This window comes from Artemia sp. Qi Xiang Cuo, chromosome 12 (assembly GCF_049724085.1).
Source record: "Artemia sp. Qi Xiang Cuo chromosome 12, ASM4972408v1, whole genome shotgun sequence".
In the NCBI taxonomy this organism is placed as follows: Eukaryota; Metazoa; Arthropoda; class Branchiopoda; order Anostraca; family Artemiidae; genus Artemia; species Artemia sp. Qi Xiang Cuo.
In genome coordinates this window covers 64,273,401-64,293,962 of record NC_142805.1, presented here as the reverse complement: position 1 = coordinate 64,293,962, position 20,562 = coordinate 64,273,401, and the positions used below count along the sequence as shown (strand labels likewise).

At 32.0% G+C, this 20,562-nt stretch overlaps 1 protein-coding gene across 1 annotated transcript in view; it reads right to left on the bottom strand.

The window, feature by feature from the left end:
• LOC148946404 (uncharacterized) overlaps positions 1-20,170 on the bottom strand; it is a 107,866-nt gene extending 87,696 nt beyond the window's left edge. Inside the window, exons 1-2 of the mRNA XM_089098102.1 lie at positions 20,048-20,170; positions 15,868-16,082 (exon numbers count right to left, since the gene is read on the bottom strand). Coding sequence (XP_088954228.1) covers positions 15,868-15,895 — 28 coding nt within the window. The 5' untranslated portion in view covers positions 15,896-16,082; positions 20,048-20,170. The remainder of the gene's footprint in view (positions 1-15,867; positions 16,083-20,047) is intronic.
• Positions 20,171-20,562: the final 392 nt, after the last annotated feature.

Below are 20,562 nucleotides of genomic sequence, written 5' to 3'. Positions count from 1 at the left end.
CTCCCACTAAGGATCTTATTTCATAGGATAATGAATCAAGAGAAACTATAAGCCAACGAATGGAACGAAACCAGAATTTTTGAAAAACACAAATACAGTTTAGAAGGTTCTGGTATATAAAGACAGATTAAGAGAACGACAATTTTGTGATTACTACAACTAGGTGTCCTTGCCATAGAAAAGGTAAATAAATAAAAACTATTAAAATTTGGAAAAAGTTAAACAGACAAAATGTGTACCTTAAAAATGAACTTAGTAATTACAACAATACCCTAAATAACTAAAGGTTATTGGAATCCCCTTAAAGAGTCCAACTGAATTTATTTTGCCAATATGGGATCTATTTCAGAATACAAAAATTTGACTTTAGTAGATGTTATCTTGTAGTTCATGGTGATGAATGTAAGTAAGATCTTTGTCAATAGAAACCGAGACTAAAAAATTAAAATTAATAAAGTTTGACAACAATATATACATCAGAAGAATCTAAAATAATTTTGATACCAAGCTTAATGAATATTATATATAAAATGACATCTTTTGAGCTGAAGGTTACCCATAAAAATTGCTCATAAAAGCAACATGTCAATTTACATCAAACTATTCCATAAAATACAAATTTTTCTCTACCCAGGACCAGAACACAATTGAGTAAAATTTCCAAGATGGCCTCTAACCTAACCTGTCATCATCAAACCTTGAATTAAATTGAAAAAGTTGATTGACAACGCTGACTAAATCCAAGAAGAAAAAAAGGTATATCGGAACATTTACCGATGAATTATATACCGATGATTGAATTGATTGATTGAATGTCCACATTCACCAATTTGCGGACATTCACGGTAACATATGCAGTCCACTCACACAGAATGAAAATTTATTACAAAACGCATAAAAAACATGGGGAAGTAATTGGATCTTTTTGTTGGAGGAGGGGGTGCCTGACCCCTCGAATAATGTATTTTGGCCAATATTTTCCTGTCTTTCGAAGGAGGCTTTTCAGATCAATATGGACGGGAAGTCTCCTCAAACATCCCTACATTTTGAGGAATATATATGGACGAAACGAGAAATATTAATTATGAGGGGGCGGTAGCTTCAATTTTATTGAAAAAGCATTTTGAGTGTGAAATTAAACATTGGATCAATATTTTTAACTGCAGAGATGTTGAACCGACTGGAGCAAGATTTGTCCACTGAAACCGCTCTGCCCTTTATACATTAAACATATTATGGCATGCAAAATTATTTTGGCAAGTAAGGCCCCTTTGGCCAATAAATAATTAGGGGACGAAATTTTTCATGACTGGCGGTCATTTTTGAACATTTTCAAACTAAGTATAAACATTTTGGGATAAAGGGAGTCGCTTTCAAATAAAGTTTTTTTTTTTCAGTCGAAGGTAAAGAGCGTTATTAGAATTTAAAAAGAACAGAAATTATCCTATAAATGAGAGGGAATAACCCCTCACGCAATCTCCTGCTTTTACATTTAATTTCCAATATATAGGCTATACTACTACTGCTAACAACTCACCGCAGCACCATGCCGCCTGAGGACAACAAGCTACGCACACTCTTCTTCCGCCCCAATCTAAACAAAGCCTCCCTCTTTACCCCCTCCCAGGAAATTCCTATTTCTCCTTACGACATCCTCCCACCCCAACAGGGGGACGAGCTGTTTTCCTTTTAGTCCTAGACGGTTAGCCGAAAAAGTAATATATGCAACTAATGAAACATGATTATAAATAATAGGATCTAGATATTTTAAGTTAACTCAGATATTATTATAGCTCAATCCATCCAGCATAACAGAAACATTTTCTTTTTCTCCCGTATCTGGAAGCGCTTCGGGATTTAAAAGAGTTTGGAAACATTTTTCTGAAATATTTTCTGTGTTGATGCCTCTAGTGGCTGAATCGAGTAATACTAAGTTTAATAAGAAAGAAAACATTATCTTTGCAGTATATCAAATTATTCCACGGAGTTAGACAGATTTTTTAAGTTTTTCATGTCACATGAGATATCCACAAAATTAGCTGTATCTCAGTGCTTATAGAACTTCTTTAAAATTGGTTCATCATTTTGTTAGTTTTTGACAAGCGAAAAAATAGCAAAATGCAAGGCAAAAAGTATTTTAGTGTAGCCAAATAATTTTAAAAAGAAAGGATTGCTAAGGTTTAATCAAAATGCACAAATAGTTAAATGATACATTAAACACCTCTATAGTAACAAAATATTGTAAAAAAAAACAAGGTTGTAAGCGTGATAAAAATCTCCAACAGTTGAAAAAATTTGAGTAATTAGAGAGAAAATTTTAATTTCGTCAAATATCAAATTTTTTCGCAGAGTTAGAAAGAAATTATGAAGTTATCGTCTATCATCAGCTTTATTGGTAAGCGTTTTTAATTATTTCTTCCATATTCTAATAAAAATTCCGCATCTCACTCATTTTTGAGAAGTAATAACAGAAATCCAAGGTTTTGACAGCTGAATTATGACTTTTTTAATTTTTGTGTAGATGTCTCTTATACTTTTACTATGTAATAATCCCTTGAAATAATTGCCTGAAAGCCCCTGGTTGACTTTTAGCTTCTTATTTTAGATAAAAATTCCGTTTGAAGTCATATTGAAACCCTAAAATGATGAAGAGTTGTAAATGTATGGCCCCAGATCCCGATGGGGATTACTCTTGTCCCAGATGTAACCTAGGTATTGATGATGTGGCCCGAGTGCCTGCAACTTTCTCTTTTAAGGCGAAAGTATTTTGAGGGTGGTAACTTGGAGTTTCCGGGAATCCTGCAGACGACTGTAAAAAGGACAATCAGGCAGTTATGTAAATATGTAAATGAAGTGTTGAAATCAATGAGTGCAACTTGATATTTATGTTATTTTTCTTGTGGAGTGCATTTAAGAATACTGTACTGTGTTGCCCGTTTTTTTGGCTTATTAAATAAAAAAAAACAAGTTTTTTTAACTGAAAGTAAGGAGCGACATTAAAACTTAAAACGAACAGAAATTATTCCGTATATGAAAGGGGCTGTCCCCTCTTCAACGCCTTGCTCTTTACTCTAAAGTTTTTTTATTGTTAAGAAAAAATTGACTTGTGAGAAAGTCAAACTTTAGCGTAAACAGCAAGGCGTTGAGGAGGGGACAGCCCCTTTCATATACGGAATAATTTCTGTTCGTTTTAATTTTTAATGTCGCTCCTTACTTTCAGTTAAAAAAACTTGTTTTTTATATTTAATTTTTGAACGTTTTTGAATAAATGCAGGTTTTGATCTTGGCTCACAAAAAAAGAATAATTAAAACAAAATTTTCATATTAATTTACTTTTATTTGGTTAAATGGCTTTCTCGAAACTTGTTTCATTTTATTTACGAACGTTTTTATTTGTAATAAATATACGTAACTTACGAATTAACTTACGTAACGAACTTCTATATTCATATATTTTTAATACACATATTAGGGGGTTCTCCCCCTATTCAATACCTTGCTCTTTAAGCGAAAGTTCAAATTTTGTTCCAATTCTTTAAAAATGGCCGCTTAATCACAAAGGCCGTTAATTAGAATAGATAGCTCTTATGAAAGTACTAAAAAATCTCTGGCTTAATGAGTGAGGTATTGACTAGGGGGTGAACCCAATCATATATGTAATATTTTCTGTTCGTTTAAAGTTTTGATGTTGCTTCTGTTGCAGTTGAAAAACTTGTTTTTTTATATTTAATTTCTGATCTTTTTTTAAATAATGCTGGGAAGTCCGGCGTCCCCTTCATAGCAATGTCCCTTCCCCCATGGAAACTTCCTTCATGGAAAGATCCTCCTACATAACCCCCGACCCCTGGCACGTACGCAGGAATTTTTTTCGGGGGGCCCAATTTGTTTCAGGGGGGGCAAATCCTTCAAACCTATTATTCTGTGAGAAAAATCAGAAAATTAGGGGAAAATGAAAAAAATCGTGAGATTTCGGGGGGGGGGGAGGCGGCCCGGAGGCCCCCCCTGCGTACGTCCCTGCCCGATCCCCCCCCCCTCCCCCACTACCAGGAAAAATCTCCCCTGAAAACGTCTGTACTGTATACTTCCCAATAACCAGTACTACATGTTAACATTGGGTAAAGTTCATAACTTTCAGCCCTCCTCCCGGGAACTTCGGGGGATTAAGTCATCCTAAAAGACAAACTTATAATATTTTCGAACATGCTGAATAAAATGGCTATCTCAAAATTTTGATCAGGTGACTTTGGGAAAACAATGAGCGTGGGAGGGGGCCTAGTTGCCCTCCATTTTTTTGATCACTTAAAAAGGGCACTATAACTTTTAATTTCCATTCCAATTAACCCTCCCACGATATTCTAGGACCACTGGGTCAATACGATCACCCCTGGGAAAAAAAACGCACCCGTGATCCTTGGTCTGGCAAAAAATGCAAAATTCCACATTTTTATAGATAGGAGCTTGAAACCCTCTACAGTAGGGTTCTCTGATACGCGGAATATGATGGTGTGATTTTCATTAAGGTTATATAACTTTTAGGGGGTCTTTCCCCCTTTTTTCGAAAATCAGCCAAATTTTCTCAGGCGCGTAACTTTTGATGGGTAGGATTTGATGGCTTGATGAAACTTATATATTTGAAATCAGCATTAAAATCTGATTCTTTTGATGTATCTATTTGTATCAAAATACCGTTTTCTAGAGTTTCGGTTACCATTGAGCCGGGTCCCAATAACCAATACTATATTTCAACCTTTCAGCTCTCCTCCTGGGGGCTTCGAGGGATTAAGTCATCCTAAAAGACATAATTATAATATTTTGGACCATGCTGAACAAAATGGCTATCTCAAAATTTTGATCAGATGACTTTGGGAAAAAAATGAGCGTGGGAGGGGGACTACTTGCCCTCCATTTTTTTGGTCACTTAAAAAGAGCACTAGAACTTTTAATTTCTTCTACAATGAACCCTCTCACGATTTTCTCGGACCCTCGAGTCGATAAGATGACCCCTGGGAAAAAGAAAAAAAAAAACAAATAAAAATGTATCTATGATCTTTCTTCTGTCAAAAAATGAGAAATTACACATTTTGTAGATATGAGCTTGAAACCTCTACAGTAGGGTTCTCTGATATGCTGAATACGATGGTGTGATTTTCATTAAGGTTCTATAGCTTTTAGGGGGTCTTTCCCCCTTTTTTCGAAAATCAGCCAAATATTCTCAGGTGCGTAACTTTTGATAGGTAAAATTAAACTTGATGAGAGTTATATATTTGAAATCAGAATTAAAATCGGATTCTTTTGATGTATCTATTGGTATCAAAATTCCGTTTTTTAGAGTTTTGGTTACCATTGTGCCAGGTCGCTCCTTACTTACAGTTCATTACCACGAACTGTTTGATAATAAATTCTTATTATTATTGTTATTATACATAATTATATTCTTTGTTATTATTGCTGGTTATATTGTTGGCTATTTTGTTGGTTTTGTTATGTTTATGTTCTGTTTTTTTTTTTTCCTATGGCCCGATGGCTTTTTTTGGAAATACATACATACATACATATACATAATTATATATTTTATCAAAATACTCGTAGGCATAAAAATAATAGCTATAATACAATAATTATGTAATTAATTATATATTTAATCATATATATTAATAATTAAAAACCAATTTCACTTTTATACTACATTTTACCGATTTTTTTTTTTTTCACAAGCAAACACAACAAAATGCCAAAAATTTCTCACGCCAGACGATAGGTGCAATATCACTGTCACGCCTACAGGTCGTATCTGGCAAAGATTGTATAAAATATAAATTATATAAATAATTTCATAATAATTAAAATACAATAACTGTATAAATAATTACATATATAATTGCAGATACAAATATTTACAAACCAATTTCCCTTTTATGCTAAAATTTATCAATTTTTTTTTTCATAAGCAAACACGTGAAAATCCCTAAAATTTCTCCCGCCAGAGGATAAGTGCAATATCACTGCCACGCCAACAGGTTGTATAAAATATAGATAATATAAGTAATTATAATATAATAATTACAGCACAATATTTGTAGGCATGAATATAATAATTATACGATAATAATGATATGAATAATTATATATATATATATATATATATATATATATATATATATATATATATATATATATATATATATATATATATATATATATATATATATATATATATATATATATATATATATATATATATATATATATATATATATATATATATATATATATATATATATATATATATATATATATATATATATATATATATATATATATATATATATATATATATATATATATATATATATATATATATATATATATATATATACATATATAATATATATGTAAATATTATATTATATACATATATATATATATGTAAATATATATATATATATATATATATATATATATATATATATATATATATATATATATATATATATATATATATATATATAGTATATATATATATATATATATATATATATATATATATATATATATATATATATATATATATATAAATATTATATTATATATATTACATATATATGTAAATATCATATATATATATATATATATATATATATATATATATATATATATATATATGTAAATATTTATATATATATATATATATATATATATATATATATATATATATATATATATATATATATATATATATATATATATATATATATATATATATATATAAATATTTACAAAACCAGTTTCACTTTTATGATCAAAAGATAAAAATGTTTTTTCATAAGCAAACACGAGAAAACCCAAAAAATTTGTCCGCCGGATTATAAGTGCACTATCGCTGTCACGTCCAAAGGTCGTATCTGGCAATTGCCAAAATCTGTTTGCTAAACTGTTCTATAGGGCTGTTTAAAAAAGGGATGTGAATAAGGAGGATCAAAGTGTGACTAAACATACATTGCCCCACTTATCCTCCCTTTCAGAACAGCCTACTAAATAGTTTTTGAAAATTTACATCAGAACTGTAAAAATGTCTGATACGACCTTTAGACTCAACTGTGAAGACATGACCGAAATTGGATATATATTATTTCTGTTTTCTTTTTCTGTTTAATGGAGTTAATCAATTTGGTAATGCGCATCATACATTATAAATCATGATTGCAGTGGTAGCTGCAAGCTAGTAAAGAACGAACCACGGCCCAAAGTAACAAAAATTTCAAAATGGTTTAATTTAAAAACATGGATGTTTATAAACTATTATATATTCATCCTATTTTATTTTATTAAAATAAATTATTCCCTTTTATGCTAAAAAAAGGGAATATTTTAATGGCTCAATTTTTTATTAGGTAAATGGACAGATGAAAATAAAATCCGTAAGATTAATGTGAAAGAAAATCGGCCTCAGTCGGCAAAAACAAAATGAAGTAATCTTACAGCAACGTCGCCCCAATCAGTAGGTAAAAATGACCGGCCAGTCGTAAACAACCGTTGACCGTTGGTAGCACTGGTCTGTCTCCCGTTTTTTTTTTTCTTCTTTTTTTCAATAGGCCTGGCGGGCTACCAGAACATCATAATAAGATGCTTAACATAAGATTCGATTAAGCAATGAAAAGGGACTTTCAAAACCGATCCAAGGGAAAGTGTGTTTGAGCTTCCTGAAAATACCGATACTCCTGCATATCTTCATTTTAATCAAATATAATACTAATGAAAATTGTATTGTGAGAAAAATTGCCATTTGTAGTTGATTCAAGAATGGTAACTGCTATCTAGATTACTCTTGATAGTAAAATGTTACTTCAAAACCAAACTACTGGAAATTTTGAATAAAAGGCTAAATCCCCTAAAAAAAAAAAGTCAGATCAAAACAAAAGTACACCATAGGTATCACCATGGCAAAAGACCCTGTACAGGAAACTTACAGTCCATGTCTTGAACAAAAAGGACAATAAATTTTGCATGGGAAGTGTTCGAGTTCGGAAAAGCGTGGAAATATCTTTGTTCCAAGAGAATCAAAGCTTATAAGCTATATTCTTTCCAATTTTTAAACCTTCTAATAAGCTTTTCCTAGCTTCTCACAAGAAAATCGTAGAAATTTCTTTCCGCATTTGAGGGATGACGTTACAACCAAATCAAATGTCATGCTTTTTCGTCTCTTTTCCGCGCTACTTCTTTTATGAATTAGTAATTTATAATTATTATTTATAATTATAATTATTATTATTCATAGCTTCATAAATTATGAATTAATTTAAGTAATCTGATAACTGAGCACTTCCTATTTTGTAAATATGATATCAAGTACGGAACAGCGTAGAAGTATCTTTCTTCTAGAGGAATCTCAGGTTATGGGCTATATTCTTCCCAATTTCTGCACAGTCTTACAAGATCTCTCTCAGGAATTGAAACTATATAGCTATGACCATAATCCAATAAATGGAGGATTTTATCCTCGTGAGCTCTCAAAATTGATTGGATGAGATAATAGAAATTTGAAGTCAATTTCGCAGAAAAGAGGTTATCCTTCTGGCTGCATAGGAGATAGGTCCTGAAGTACTAAGCTAGGAACTAGAAAGTTATATTAGAAAGTCTATTTTTCTATTTTTCTTTCTTTAAAAAGAGGCAAAATATCATGAAAGCCAAACGGTTTCAATGATTGACCTTTGAGCTTATAAGGGAGAAATGATAAACCAGGTTAAATGCGGAATTAGAATCAAACACTGAATGGGGTTCGTTTCGAAAATAAAAGACAGTGAAATTCTGTTGGCAAGCTTTTCAATCAAAGAGAATTGCGCCACAGGGAACTCTCAAAATTGTCAAATTAATCAAATGACATTTATTTTGAGCTGAATTTGGTATTTTCTTAGGAGTTACGCTAGAACATTTTAAAGACTGTCCTTTCCTGAACTTCAAAAAGAAAATTCAGCTCCGGTCAGTCAAAAAAACAAAACTCATACTGTCTATTGATATAAGTTTCATTAGAACTGAATAACTTTATCTCCGGTACACAACAAGAGAAGTTAGATCCTTTTTCTAAGAGTGCCGGGAAAGTGGCTAACGGCTTTTAGTTTTCTGGCGTTTATTTGGCTCACTTGTCTAATCTCTAGAAGTTGTGGCATAAACTGCAAAATAAATTCAAACAGTTTTGCCCCATAAAATAAAAAAAGAACTTTATAATGTACGAGATAGGATGACCTTTTAAGGTATCGAGTTCACCTAAAAAATGTGCATCAATTCCATTGGTTGAATTCTGTATGAAATATTGGCGTAAGCCAGTCACGCTAATCTTGTTGTTCCGTTTTGTATTTGCCCGTTTTGTAGTTACCCGTTACCCGCTATGTCAAATTATGAGCCAGTAAAAAGGACGTTAAACCTGATAGGTTTGTATGTATAAAATTTTAGGCCATAATATTAACAAAACGTTTTTGAGCCGTAATATTTTTAACGAAACGTTTTTGAGCCATAATATTTTTTGTAAGTTGACGGTCTGTTTCTTTGTGATGGAACACTATCCAAAACACTAGAAACCGTAAAATATAGCAAGATCTGATTGAAATTAACATGATTTTGGAAAATAATACTACTTTTTTAATTTTACCTATCGAAATGGCCATTGACTAACTCCTTTATATTACCTATCTGGATAGCCTCCCTTCTTTCCATCACTAACAAAAAAGAAAAAAAAATCTCCTCTTTTAGCCTTTTTGAACTAAAATATTAAAGTCGTATTCAAAATTTCTATTACAAATGTCACATTTTATTTATGTAAAGAAAAAGGAATTATGGTGTTAATTTTCTAAACAAAGCAAGAAAACTGTATTCACTTTCATTTAAATTTTAAGGGTTATTTAAGAAAAAAAGAGAATTTTATTTCGAAATTTGACGTTGCTAAAACCATGGAATTTTTTTGGAAAACCATTTGAAGCATCAGCAGTAATACTAAAGACAATCAGTTTTCAAAAAAAAGATTTAGAGAAAATTTTGATTTATTTCGGATATTTTTTTAATTGATTATGAAATCAATTAATAAACAATTGTTGATTGTGTTTTTTAATGGATCACTAATATAAACGTTAAAAAAAAAACGTTAAAAAAAAAACTAAAAAAAAGTCAATTTGCAAAGACGAAAATCCAATTAAGTCTAAATTTCAAGATTTATTTTTAACATTTTTAAGAGAATTATAACCAAACATTTAGCCTTGTAAAAATATGGGCCCTTCGGAAACCATTTCAATATCAGCAGGGATAGAAAAAATAATCAGACTCTGTGAAATAGTTCTGAAAAACTTTTTAATTTTACCTTTTTTTAAGTTAAATTATGCATTTAGTTCTTAAGTACATTTAATTGCCCATAAGAAATTTCTCAATTAACATTGCTTTAAATTGTACTATTTAATGATTGATTTGTGAAACTATTACGAAATAAAAAAAGCAGGAGCTATCAACCAAAGTCCATTGGAAACTAAAGTTGTGTTTACGATTTGTATGAGAATAATTGTCCTATAAATGGGTTGCAAAAATCATGGAATTTTCAAATAACTGTTTCAAGCATCAGCAGGTATAGAAAAAACAATCGACTAAAAGATTGAACTGTCTCCAAAAAAACAAGAAACCAGTTCCAAAACAGGCTTAGAAACGACCCATAAAGAATAATTATGTTTAATATAAAAGAAAAGACTTTGAAAGGTTACAAAAGACCTTTCAAACATTTCGTGGTAACGAACTGTAAGTAAGGAGCGATCCGCCTCAATGGTAACCGAAACTGTAGAAAACAGAATTTTGATACCAATAGATACATCAAAAGAATCAAATTTTAATGCTGATTACAAATATATAAGTTTCATCAAGTTTAGACCTACCTATCAAAAGTTACGCACCTGAGAAAATTTGGCTGATTTTTAAAAAAAGGGGTAAATACCCCCTAAAAGTTATAGAACCTTAATGAAAATCACACCATCATATTCAGCGTATCAGAGAACCCTACTGCGGAGGTTTCAAGCTCCTATCTACAAAAATGTGGAATTTCACATTTTTTACCAGAAGAAAGATCACGGATGGGTGTTTATTTATTTTTATTTTATATTTTTTTCACAGGGGTGATCGTATCGACCCAGTGGTCCTAGAATATTGTGGGTGGGCTCATTCAAACGGAAATTAAAAGTTCTAGTGCCCTTTTTAAGTGACAAAAAAAAATGGAGGGCAACTAGGCCCCCTCCAACGCTCATTTTTTTCCCAAAGTCACCCGATCAAAATTTTGATAGCCATTTTGTTCAGCATGGTCGAAAATATGATAACTATGTCTTTTAGGATGACTTAATCCCCGAAGTTCCCGGGGCGAGGGCTTGAAAGTTATGAACTTTACCCAATGTTAACATATAGTATTGGTTATCGGGAAGTATACAGACGTTTTCAGAGGGGATTTTTTCTGGTATTGGGGGGAGTGGTTAGGGGTTTATGTGGGAGGATCTTACCATGAAGGAAGTTTTCATGGGAGAAGGGACATTGCTATGAAGGGGGCGCCGGATTTCTCAGCATTATTTAAATAAAGATCAGAAATTATATATAAAAAAAACAAGTTTTTTAACTGAAAGTAAGGAGCAACATCAAAACTTAAAACGACAGAAAACATTACGTATATGATTGGGTTCATCCCACTAGTCAATACCTCGCTCTTTAAGCCAAAGATTATTTAGTACTTTCATAAGAGCTATTTATTCTAATTAACGGCATTTGTGATTAAGGGGTTATTTTTAAAGAATTGGAACAAAATTCGAACTTTAGGTTAAAGAGCAAGGTATTGACTAGGAGGCAAACCCTCTAATATATGTATTAAAAATATTAGAACATAGAGGTTCGTTACGTAAGTTAATTCATAAGTTACATATGTATATTACTAATAAAAACATTCTTAAATAAAATTAAACAGGTTTTGAGAAAGCCATTTAACCAATTAAAAGTAAAATTAATATTCAATTTTTTTTAATTATTCATGTACGGTGATCCAAAATTAAAACCTGCATTAATTCAAAAACGTTCAAAAATTAAATAAAAAAAAACAAGTTTTTTTAACTGAAAGCAAGGAACGACGTTAAAACTTAAAACGAACAGAAATAATTCCGTATATGAAAGGGGCTGTCCCCTCCTCAGCGCCTCGCTCTTTACGCTAAAGTGATACTTTCTCACAACTCTATTTTTTTAAAACAATGAAAAACTTTAGCGTAAAGAGCGAGGTGCTGAGGAGGGGACAGCCCCTTTCATATACGGAATAATTTCTGTTCGTTTTAAGTTTTAACGTCGTTCCTTACTTTCAGTTTAAAAAACTTGTTTTTTTTTATTTAATACCTACAAGAGCACGACCTTGGTCTACAAAAATCAAATTTGGATAAATATGTGAAAATCTCAGAGTAGAATAAAACTGAGATACTAAATTCTAGATATTTGAAAACCAAAAAAATTTGTTGGACCTCTTCAGCCAAAAGAGGAAAAGTTCCCAATCAATCTCAGAAACAGAGGAAATCTCGAAAATAAGTACTGGGGATACGAGAAGGACTTTCAAAAGATAATTTCAAAAGTGATTTCTATAGAATCGGGTAAAATAGCACATAAACAAAGTTGTACTTCAAGAACAATTCTGTAGCCCAATTGAATAGGAAAGGGAGGATGGGGGTTGATAAGTTCAAGGTTGTGATATAAGATTCAAAGTAAGACATAACTTGAAAATTAGAGGAAAGCCAATTAATACAGATTCATCAGTACAACTTGATGATAACCTGAAACTATTGGCAAAAGTAGGAAATGAAATAATTGAACATCAATAATTGACAGGAATTTTTCTGAAAGTATTTTAGGTAGGGCGCAATAAACAAGGCCAGGGGCAATTACAAGTGCTTTATTTTTCGAACGCTTTTCAAAACACTTGAACTGAAGACTTTATCGCTTTAAACAAATGCGAATAAATAAGCTCTTTCATTCTCGAAGTATTGGGATATAAATGGGCTACATTTTTCAGATTAATCTTGCACTGGGCAAAAACTGCATAAGGTTTTTGAATCTAATTATGTGCTAGAACAAACAAAACCAAATGCTGCTGCAAAGAAATATCACTTCATAGCGTCATTACCGCACGCTCAGTCGTAACAGATTGCTCATAATGAAGGGAGACAAGGGAATAAGTTCCTTTCTTCGGATCGTCAGAAGGGTTTCCCACTAAAAGTGGGACCTTATGAACCTCGAAATATGTATTTTGAGGTTACGTAGCCCCTTCCAGTTTCAAAAGAAAAAAAATTGAAAATAAAGAATCTTTCTAACATAATTATTTAGTTTTGTTTACTTGGAGTTGCCTTGTCTGGACAAAATTGCTCAATTTCCATAGAAAACTCTTGCTTAAAAATCTTGCGGACGTAATTTCCTGGCTTTTGCTAATTTTTATGCTAACAAAGATTGTTAATTATTCTATAGAAAATTACTGAGTAACCAAAAAACAACATTAATGATAAGACCAAGCAGTGAGGTCGGAAAAGTAACTCCAACGCCAAGTGAAAATTATGAAAATATACTAACTTTTGGCAGATTTCTAGATTATAAAAGAAAACCAGAAGTATTGGCGGAAATTCAAGAGATTGCTTTTTAAATTAAACAAGCAGTATTAGTTTAACTAAAAACGTAAAATTCAAATTATCATTTGAATTTTTCGTTCGTTTCAAATTGAAAAATAATATCGGATCCCTGCCAATTTTTATCAATAAGGAAAGAGAAGGAAAGGGAAAGAAGGAAAGAAGGAGAAGGAGGTGGCACCAAGAGTAGGAAAGACCATAGAAACAGGCTGTAGAAAATAATTTTCTTTGAAAATTTTCTATAAAAAAATAATAAAAGATTTTATAATGAAATTTTCAAAATTTAATTATAAAGGTAAATCTAGTCCATTTTAGTATATAATGTAAAATCAGATGTTTAGGGGGTTGAACCGTCAGAAGCAAATTTATTATATAGCACTCTAGATAAAATAACAAGTTTATTAAACATAATTTTCACGGTCACACATTTCCTTAAAATCGGTATGATGAAAGTACAAAATTAAAGAAAGCAAAACATAAAAAAAAACTAATGCTGAAAAATTAGAGTGTTAAAAAACATGAAAATGAAACCTGATAACAAAAACTAAAACATACAACTTAAAAATATATCATAAGTGGGATCCCTCTCCCCATTTTAACTGTTTCCTATTATTTCCTCTTTTTCAAGCACAAACAGATTTTTATTATCAACTGTCATTCAAATATATTTGATTAGAAGAACAGGTGAATTCAGGGATGTAGGAGGGGGAAAAATGTAGAAAATGTAGAAGGGGGAGAAAAAGTAGGAGGGGAGATAATGATTTTTTTTACATCTTTAAATGAAGAAATAGAAATCTTTCAATTTCTGTGGTGGCAATAATATTCCCCCCATCAAAAGGAACCATAAGCGAATTATATAGAAAACGTAATCTCAAACAATTTTAATGAATAAAGAACAAGAGAGTGGACTAGTAAATTAAATACAGTAGTATTGAATGCAAAAAAGGTGTAAACAACCAATAAACTCAAACCTAGCTGGAAAAAAGAGAACTGATATTGTTCAGGTGGAGAATAAGAGGGCTGAAACAAAACAAAGATGCAAAACAAAAACAAACAAAGACAAAACCAACGTTACACCCCGAGCATCTGATCCCTCACCATTATGATATTGTATTATATTTCCCTTATTAAATCCCATCCCCCTTCTTATTATATTCCACAGTTTCATTTTTTTATGCATAGACAGCTCAACATCAGTCATTTGACCCCCCCCCCCCCCCTGTATACGGCCTTGGCAAGAGTTGAGTGTCTTCTTAAGACATCTTCGGTAGATGTACATTTCGAGAAGTAGCATGAGTTGAGTTACAGCGCACAAGAACTATTCCCATTATATTAAGCAATTTATATTATTAAATCTAGAAAGGGGACCCTGAATGACGAGTTGACCCTTTTAGAAATATTGCAAGCAATCTTAGAGGGTTCACAAGCTGCAGCAAGCTGCAAAGTAATTCATATAAAACAGGCTTTGTGTTATAGTACAATAATGCCGTAGTGCAGCTGTCTTTAAGACACAGTTTAGAGTACCGTTGAGGGGGTAATGATCGTTCCATAATTACTGATTTTGAAATTTGATGGAGTCTTCTAAAGAATAAAATGTCGTGTTTTTCATATTTCTTGGCGTTTCTTTAATTAGTGACACATCTATTTGTATTCATTAATTAACAACAGATTAGGCAGATATATATATATATATATATATATATATATATATATATATATATATATATATATATATATATATATATATATATATATATGTATATATATATATATATATATATATATATATATATATATATATATATATATATATATATATATATATATATATATATATATATATATATATATATATATATATATATATATATATATATTTATGAGTCAATTTTGCTTTGCTAGGAATATAATTTGGTTTTCAGCGGCTAGAAAGGCTCATAGTTTAAACATGAATGAAGCAAAATTATTTGTCTTCGTAATCATAGGTTAGAGTACTTACCTTTTCTTTTCGTAATCATAGGTTAGAGTACTTACCTTTTCTTTTCGTAATCATAGGTTAGAGTACTTACCTTTTCTTTTCGTAATCATAGCTTAGAGTACTTACCTTTTCTTTTCGTAATCATAGGTTAGAGTACTTACCTTTTCTTTTCGTAATCATAGCTTAGAGTACTTACCTTTTCTTTTCGTAATCATAGCTTAGAGTACTTACCTTTTCTTTTCGTAATCATAGCCTCCATTCCAAATAGTGTGCTCCTTTCTCCGAGACATTAAGAGAGTCCGCTGAAGCTGGTGGTAATTAATCCGGTTAGTCAAGTCTTTCAGTAATTATCCAATTTACAACTATGTTTGCTTTTTATTGTTCATGATTGCCCCTACAATGACTTTTTACAAGGTTCACTTATGGCCAGTTTCCTTCAGCAAATTCTAAAAAAAAGGAAAGATAATAAAAAAGAGGAAGACAAACTAATATTTAGATAATTTCTTTTTCAAAGAGTTGACGGTAATAAAAGCAAATATTAGCAAAGAGCAACCCTGACTGACAGAAACTGAGACACACACACACACACACAAGAAGATACAGTTTTAAAACAAAATGTACTTTTAAGGATTTAACTTTAGTGGAAATTATACATTTTCTTCCAAGGGTGATTATACCGAAGTTAGTCATAGGAAATGGGAGAGAGTGCTCACTCGAGTTGAGAATTTAACTGCTTGTGCCCTTTCTAGGAACCAAAAAGTTATTAAATTTCCAAGAGGTAAAAGATGCAAAAAGAAAATTTTATTTCCACCACACAGTCACAAATTTAGCCCAAATCTCATCAGGTGACAATCATAGTAATACCTGAACACTAGGCTAGAGGCCAACCAACAAAATGTTTGTGGATTTTAAAGAACCTGAGAATCCGCGGAAACGAAGCACAGATACCTTTCCCCCTCTCATTCTACACGTCCTTGTATGCAATGGCGTATCCAGGATTTTTTTTCGGGGGGTGAGTATTTTTAGGGGATGTTTTACATAAAAAAAATCTAAAACAGCAAAAATTTAACTAAGCGATATTTAACTAGTGATATACTGTGAACCAATGTCATAATTTACATAGTAGATAAGCTGGATTGCAGTTGCAGAGAGTAAATTTCTAGAGTGAATATTAAGAAATGGTTCCTTCACTTCAAAACATAAGTTGCTTTTTAAAGCTAAATTTTACTTATAAATTTTTTTACTTTAAAAATCATATGCTATTTATAAATAAGCCTCATTTGCTTGCATATAAATCCTTTCTCTACAGCGCAGTTTGAAGAATGTCCAGTTTGCCATAACTCAAAATCGAAGAGAAAAATCGTCAGAAAGCTGATCTCTACATTTTACAGCCCAGAGTTACAACTTTTCGGCTAAAATACTTCGCTGAACCCGCAATACTTTACAACAGCGTAAACAGATTTGCTCCCTTGCCTTTGTCCGGTTTCATAACAAACATTAAAGACTTTTCTAGTTTTTACTGAATGAATTAATCCCTCATTTTCTTATGATAAAACAAATACATCTTGTTTATTGCATAAAATGTCACAAATCACTTCAAATATACTCCCCTCCTCTGTTTTTTTCCGAAAACTAAAAGAGGTCTCCTTTCGTAGCTTTGCACAGAACTAGACAAAAGGTTGGTTTCACCGGCTTTGTATCATTCCTCACTACTCAATCAGAATTTTCTTCCTCGCAAACAGACTTAGATTTTGGAAATACACCCCAATTGCCCCTCAGTCCACTTGTTCGATCTAATGCTCTGGCGTTCGGCCGTTACCCGCTTTCTATTATTACGTTACATTTATGGTTTTTTGTTTGTTCCGAAACTATTCTGAATCAGTGTTGGCGTTCCTAGCTTCAAAAAATTAGCATTAAAATTACCCCAACGAAATATAAATCAACAGCACTTGATTTTATTCATAAAGATGATAAAGTTTTTGTTTTTACCTTTTGCTTTAGAAGTAAAAATGAAACTTTTTTCAAGCCCCTTAAGTAAAGAGAGTAGTGACATAGTCCTTCCTATTTTAAATTCTGTCTAATGATGACGCTAACATAGAGAAACAATAGACTACAGCACTTGTAACAAATCTGTAATCTAACCTTTCACTCTTTTTATTGGATTAGAATTTAATACAGAAACACAGAAGGAGAACCAATGAGATTTTAAAAAGGCAGGATTATTTGGCTCCCTTTTCTAACATGTACTTAAAGAGTAAAATATATGGCTTGCAAAAATTTCGTCACAGGCATAAACCAATGAAATAAAGTACAATTTTTACAACAGAGCGATAGAAATTAATCTCTCTTTTTGAAGTTTTGGTAATGCAATCACAAAGAATTATTAACGACTATAATTAGATCTAACTAATTTAATTGTTGTTATTCATATAAGTTCGCCCTTTTCCTCATTTTTATGTTTTAATATCTCTTTTTAATTTACTAGTTTTATTTGTTTTGAAATTTTACATTTTATGACTCGCATATATATTTACATGTTCTTATTTTTTTTTTTTTTTGTACGATTTTGATAAAATGACGGTGCATTCTTTAGTTGGTTTTAAGTGCAAGGTGGTTTTTAATGTTTTTTTTTTGTATGATTGTTTTTAAACCTTTTTGAAGTTATTTTCCTGTTTTTTGTTTGACCTCAAATATGAATCCAGCCAGGCAGGGCTTGTGATATTCTTTTTCGTAATAACTGTCTTTTCTTATTTCGATTTAGATGTGTAGACTCACTAGAAATGAATCTTCAAAGAGGACAGAAGAAATGTACTTCTAAAACATTTTTATGTATGCTTAGAATGGAAAAGTGGATTATGCACTAACTGATGAAATGAGAAAACCTCCTTAAATGATTAAAATAGGAAAAAATCTTACATGTTACATTAAACTCATAATAACACGAGTGGCTACCGTTAGGTGCTTAGTCAGGATTTCATCTTAGAACGAGCTCGGTCCATTGCGAGGGTGCCTAACTATAAAAAATTGCCTTCTTATTAATACTAATCAAACAGTGAATATAGTTGTATTATTCTCTCACGTAGGATGATTAAGGAACTCTGAACCTTCAAAGTGCTGCATCTATAACGGAACAGTCCTGATTCAACCGATGCACGTGGATGTTGTTTCCGAATAGGAAAATTACCGAAAATTTTAGAGACTCGTATCGCCTAGTCATTTAGGGTTGTTAAGCTGTCACAGAAGTTATACAAAATAGGTGCATTGGCAGAAGGGCTGGTGCAGGGGTGGACCCAGGGGGTGATTTTAGGGGCACGTGCACCCTCCCCTAAAGGTTGAAAGCTGCATCGATTATGGAGGTGGGGGAGCCAAGTTTCGTTGGTTCTCCTCCCAAACACTAATTCTATATTCCCCTCTGCATTGGGGTAGCTGAGAGATTGTGCGTTTGCCAGACACGGTTTCAAAGATGCTCCGAAACGATTGGGAACCAAATTCAAATATGTTTTCGGCTCATATAGGATATTCGAATCTGATTTAGATACAAAATAAACAAAAATAGGCGCAGTGTTTCATTTACAGTCCGACGGAATTCCGAATGGATAAACAAGGCCAAACAGCTTTTATTCTCCGCTAATCTTGTAGATCAAAAAAGTAGAAAAACTATTAAATTTTGTCCGACTAGTATTTCTTCAAAACTTTGCCCTCTCACTTCCCAGGAAAGGTCAGCAGACTTGTCCCTCTTCAAAATTTTTTGACTGTGCCATTTTATGGGATTTTCCTTTTACTATTCATTAAAACAATCTAAATAAATTTAAGCTGTCCATAGTCTAAAAAATCTTCCCTTCAAAAACATGTTTTGAGCTATTATACGCATAATACATGGTAACAAGTTGCTTTATCAATTAACAGCTTAGGGGTATCCCTTCACGGTAAGGTATAATTTAAAAGGGGGGATAAGATAAGATTTATTCTTCATTAGATACACATACAATATTATATCCTATTATTCCCCCAAAGGCTCATTGGCTTGTACAAAGGGGGAAGGACTTTTTATAAGGTATTTCTTAATGAAAATAACAAGAAAATATTTGTCAAAATAAGGAGGGAATTACCCTCACCTTCCAATTGGCGTGCCTCTGGTGATTTCACCAGGGGCTGATAAAACCACCAGATGTTCCCTTATCTGGATATTTTTTTTCTCTGCCATCAAAAAAGTTTAAATGAAGCAGCTAGAACATTGTACAACAGGAAATGCACGTGGATTTTTTTGCGGCTGAGTTGTGCACTTGTGAAAGTTCACTTTGTGGCTCAATTTTTAAAGACTAACGTTTGTGTTTTCCTCACACAGTTGAATTTGCGAACTACTTTAGAAGATAACTGAAAGAGGAACCATCATTATCAAATAGGAACATACTTTTGCATAAAATAACATCAGTATCCTTCGGAGATTTCTACATATGTTTAGTATTCAACTGCTGGCGAAGAACTAATCTTCCTAAGTAAAAATGAGTAGTCACTGTCGCTAGTTACTGCTCCGGAGAAACAGCCACGCCGCAAAGCCACAAGTTGACTAATTCTTTCACCTATCTTATGCATATTAGCGGGTAGATACTAGAGAGTGCCGAACCAAATTTGTAATTCTCATTGATACTTTCCTGCTGTGCTTGCTCTTAAAAATTTTCAGAAACATATTCAAGCCCAAAACATGAGAAAACGTGATATCTTAGAAAACTTGAAAGCATGAGATTTTGAATGAAAAATTTTCCGGAAGATTCAAAGTATCTGTGCAAAGAACTACACTTACTAAAAACGTCTCAGAAAATTGCAACTGAAAATTCACATTCTGATGGGTTGGGGCCCCCTCCCCCTAATAAAGAACCATTGACTTAGCACAGTAACAATGGACACCGGCAGGGGGGCCATTTTCTC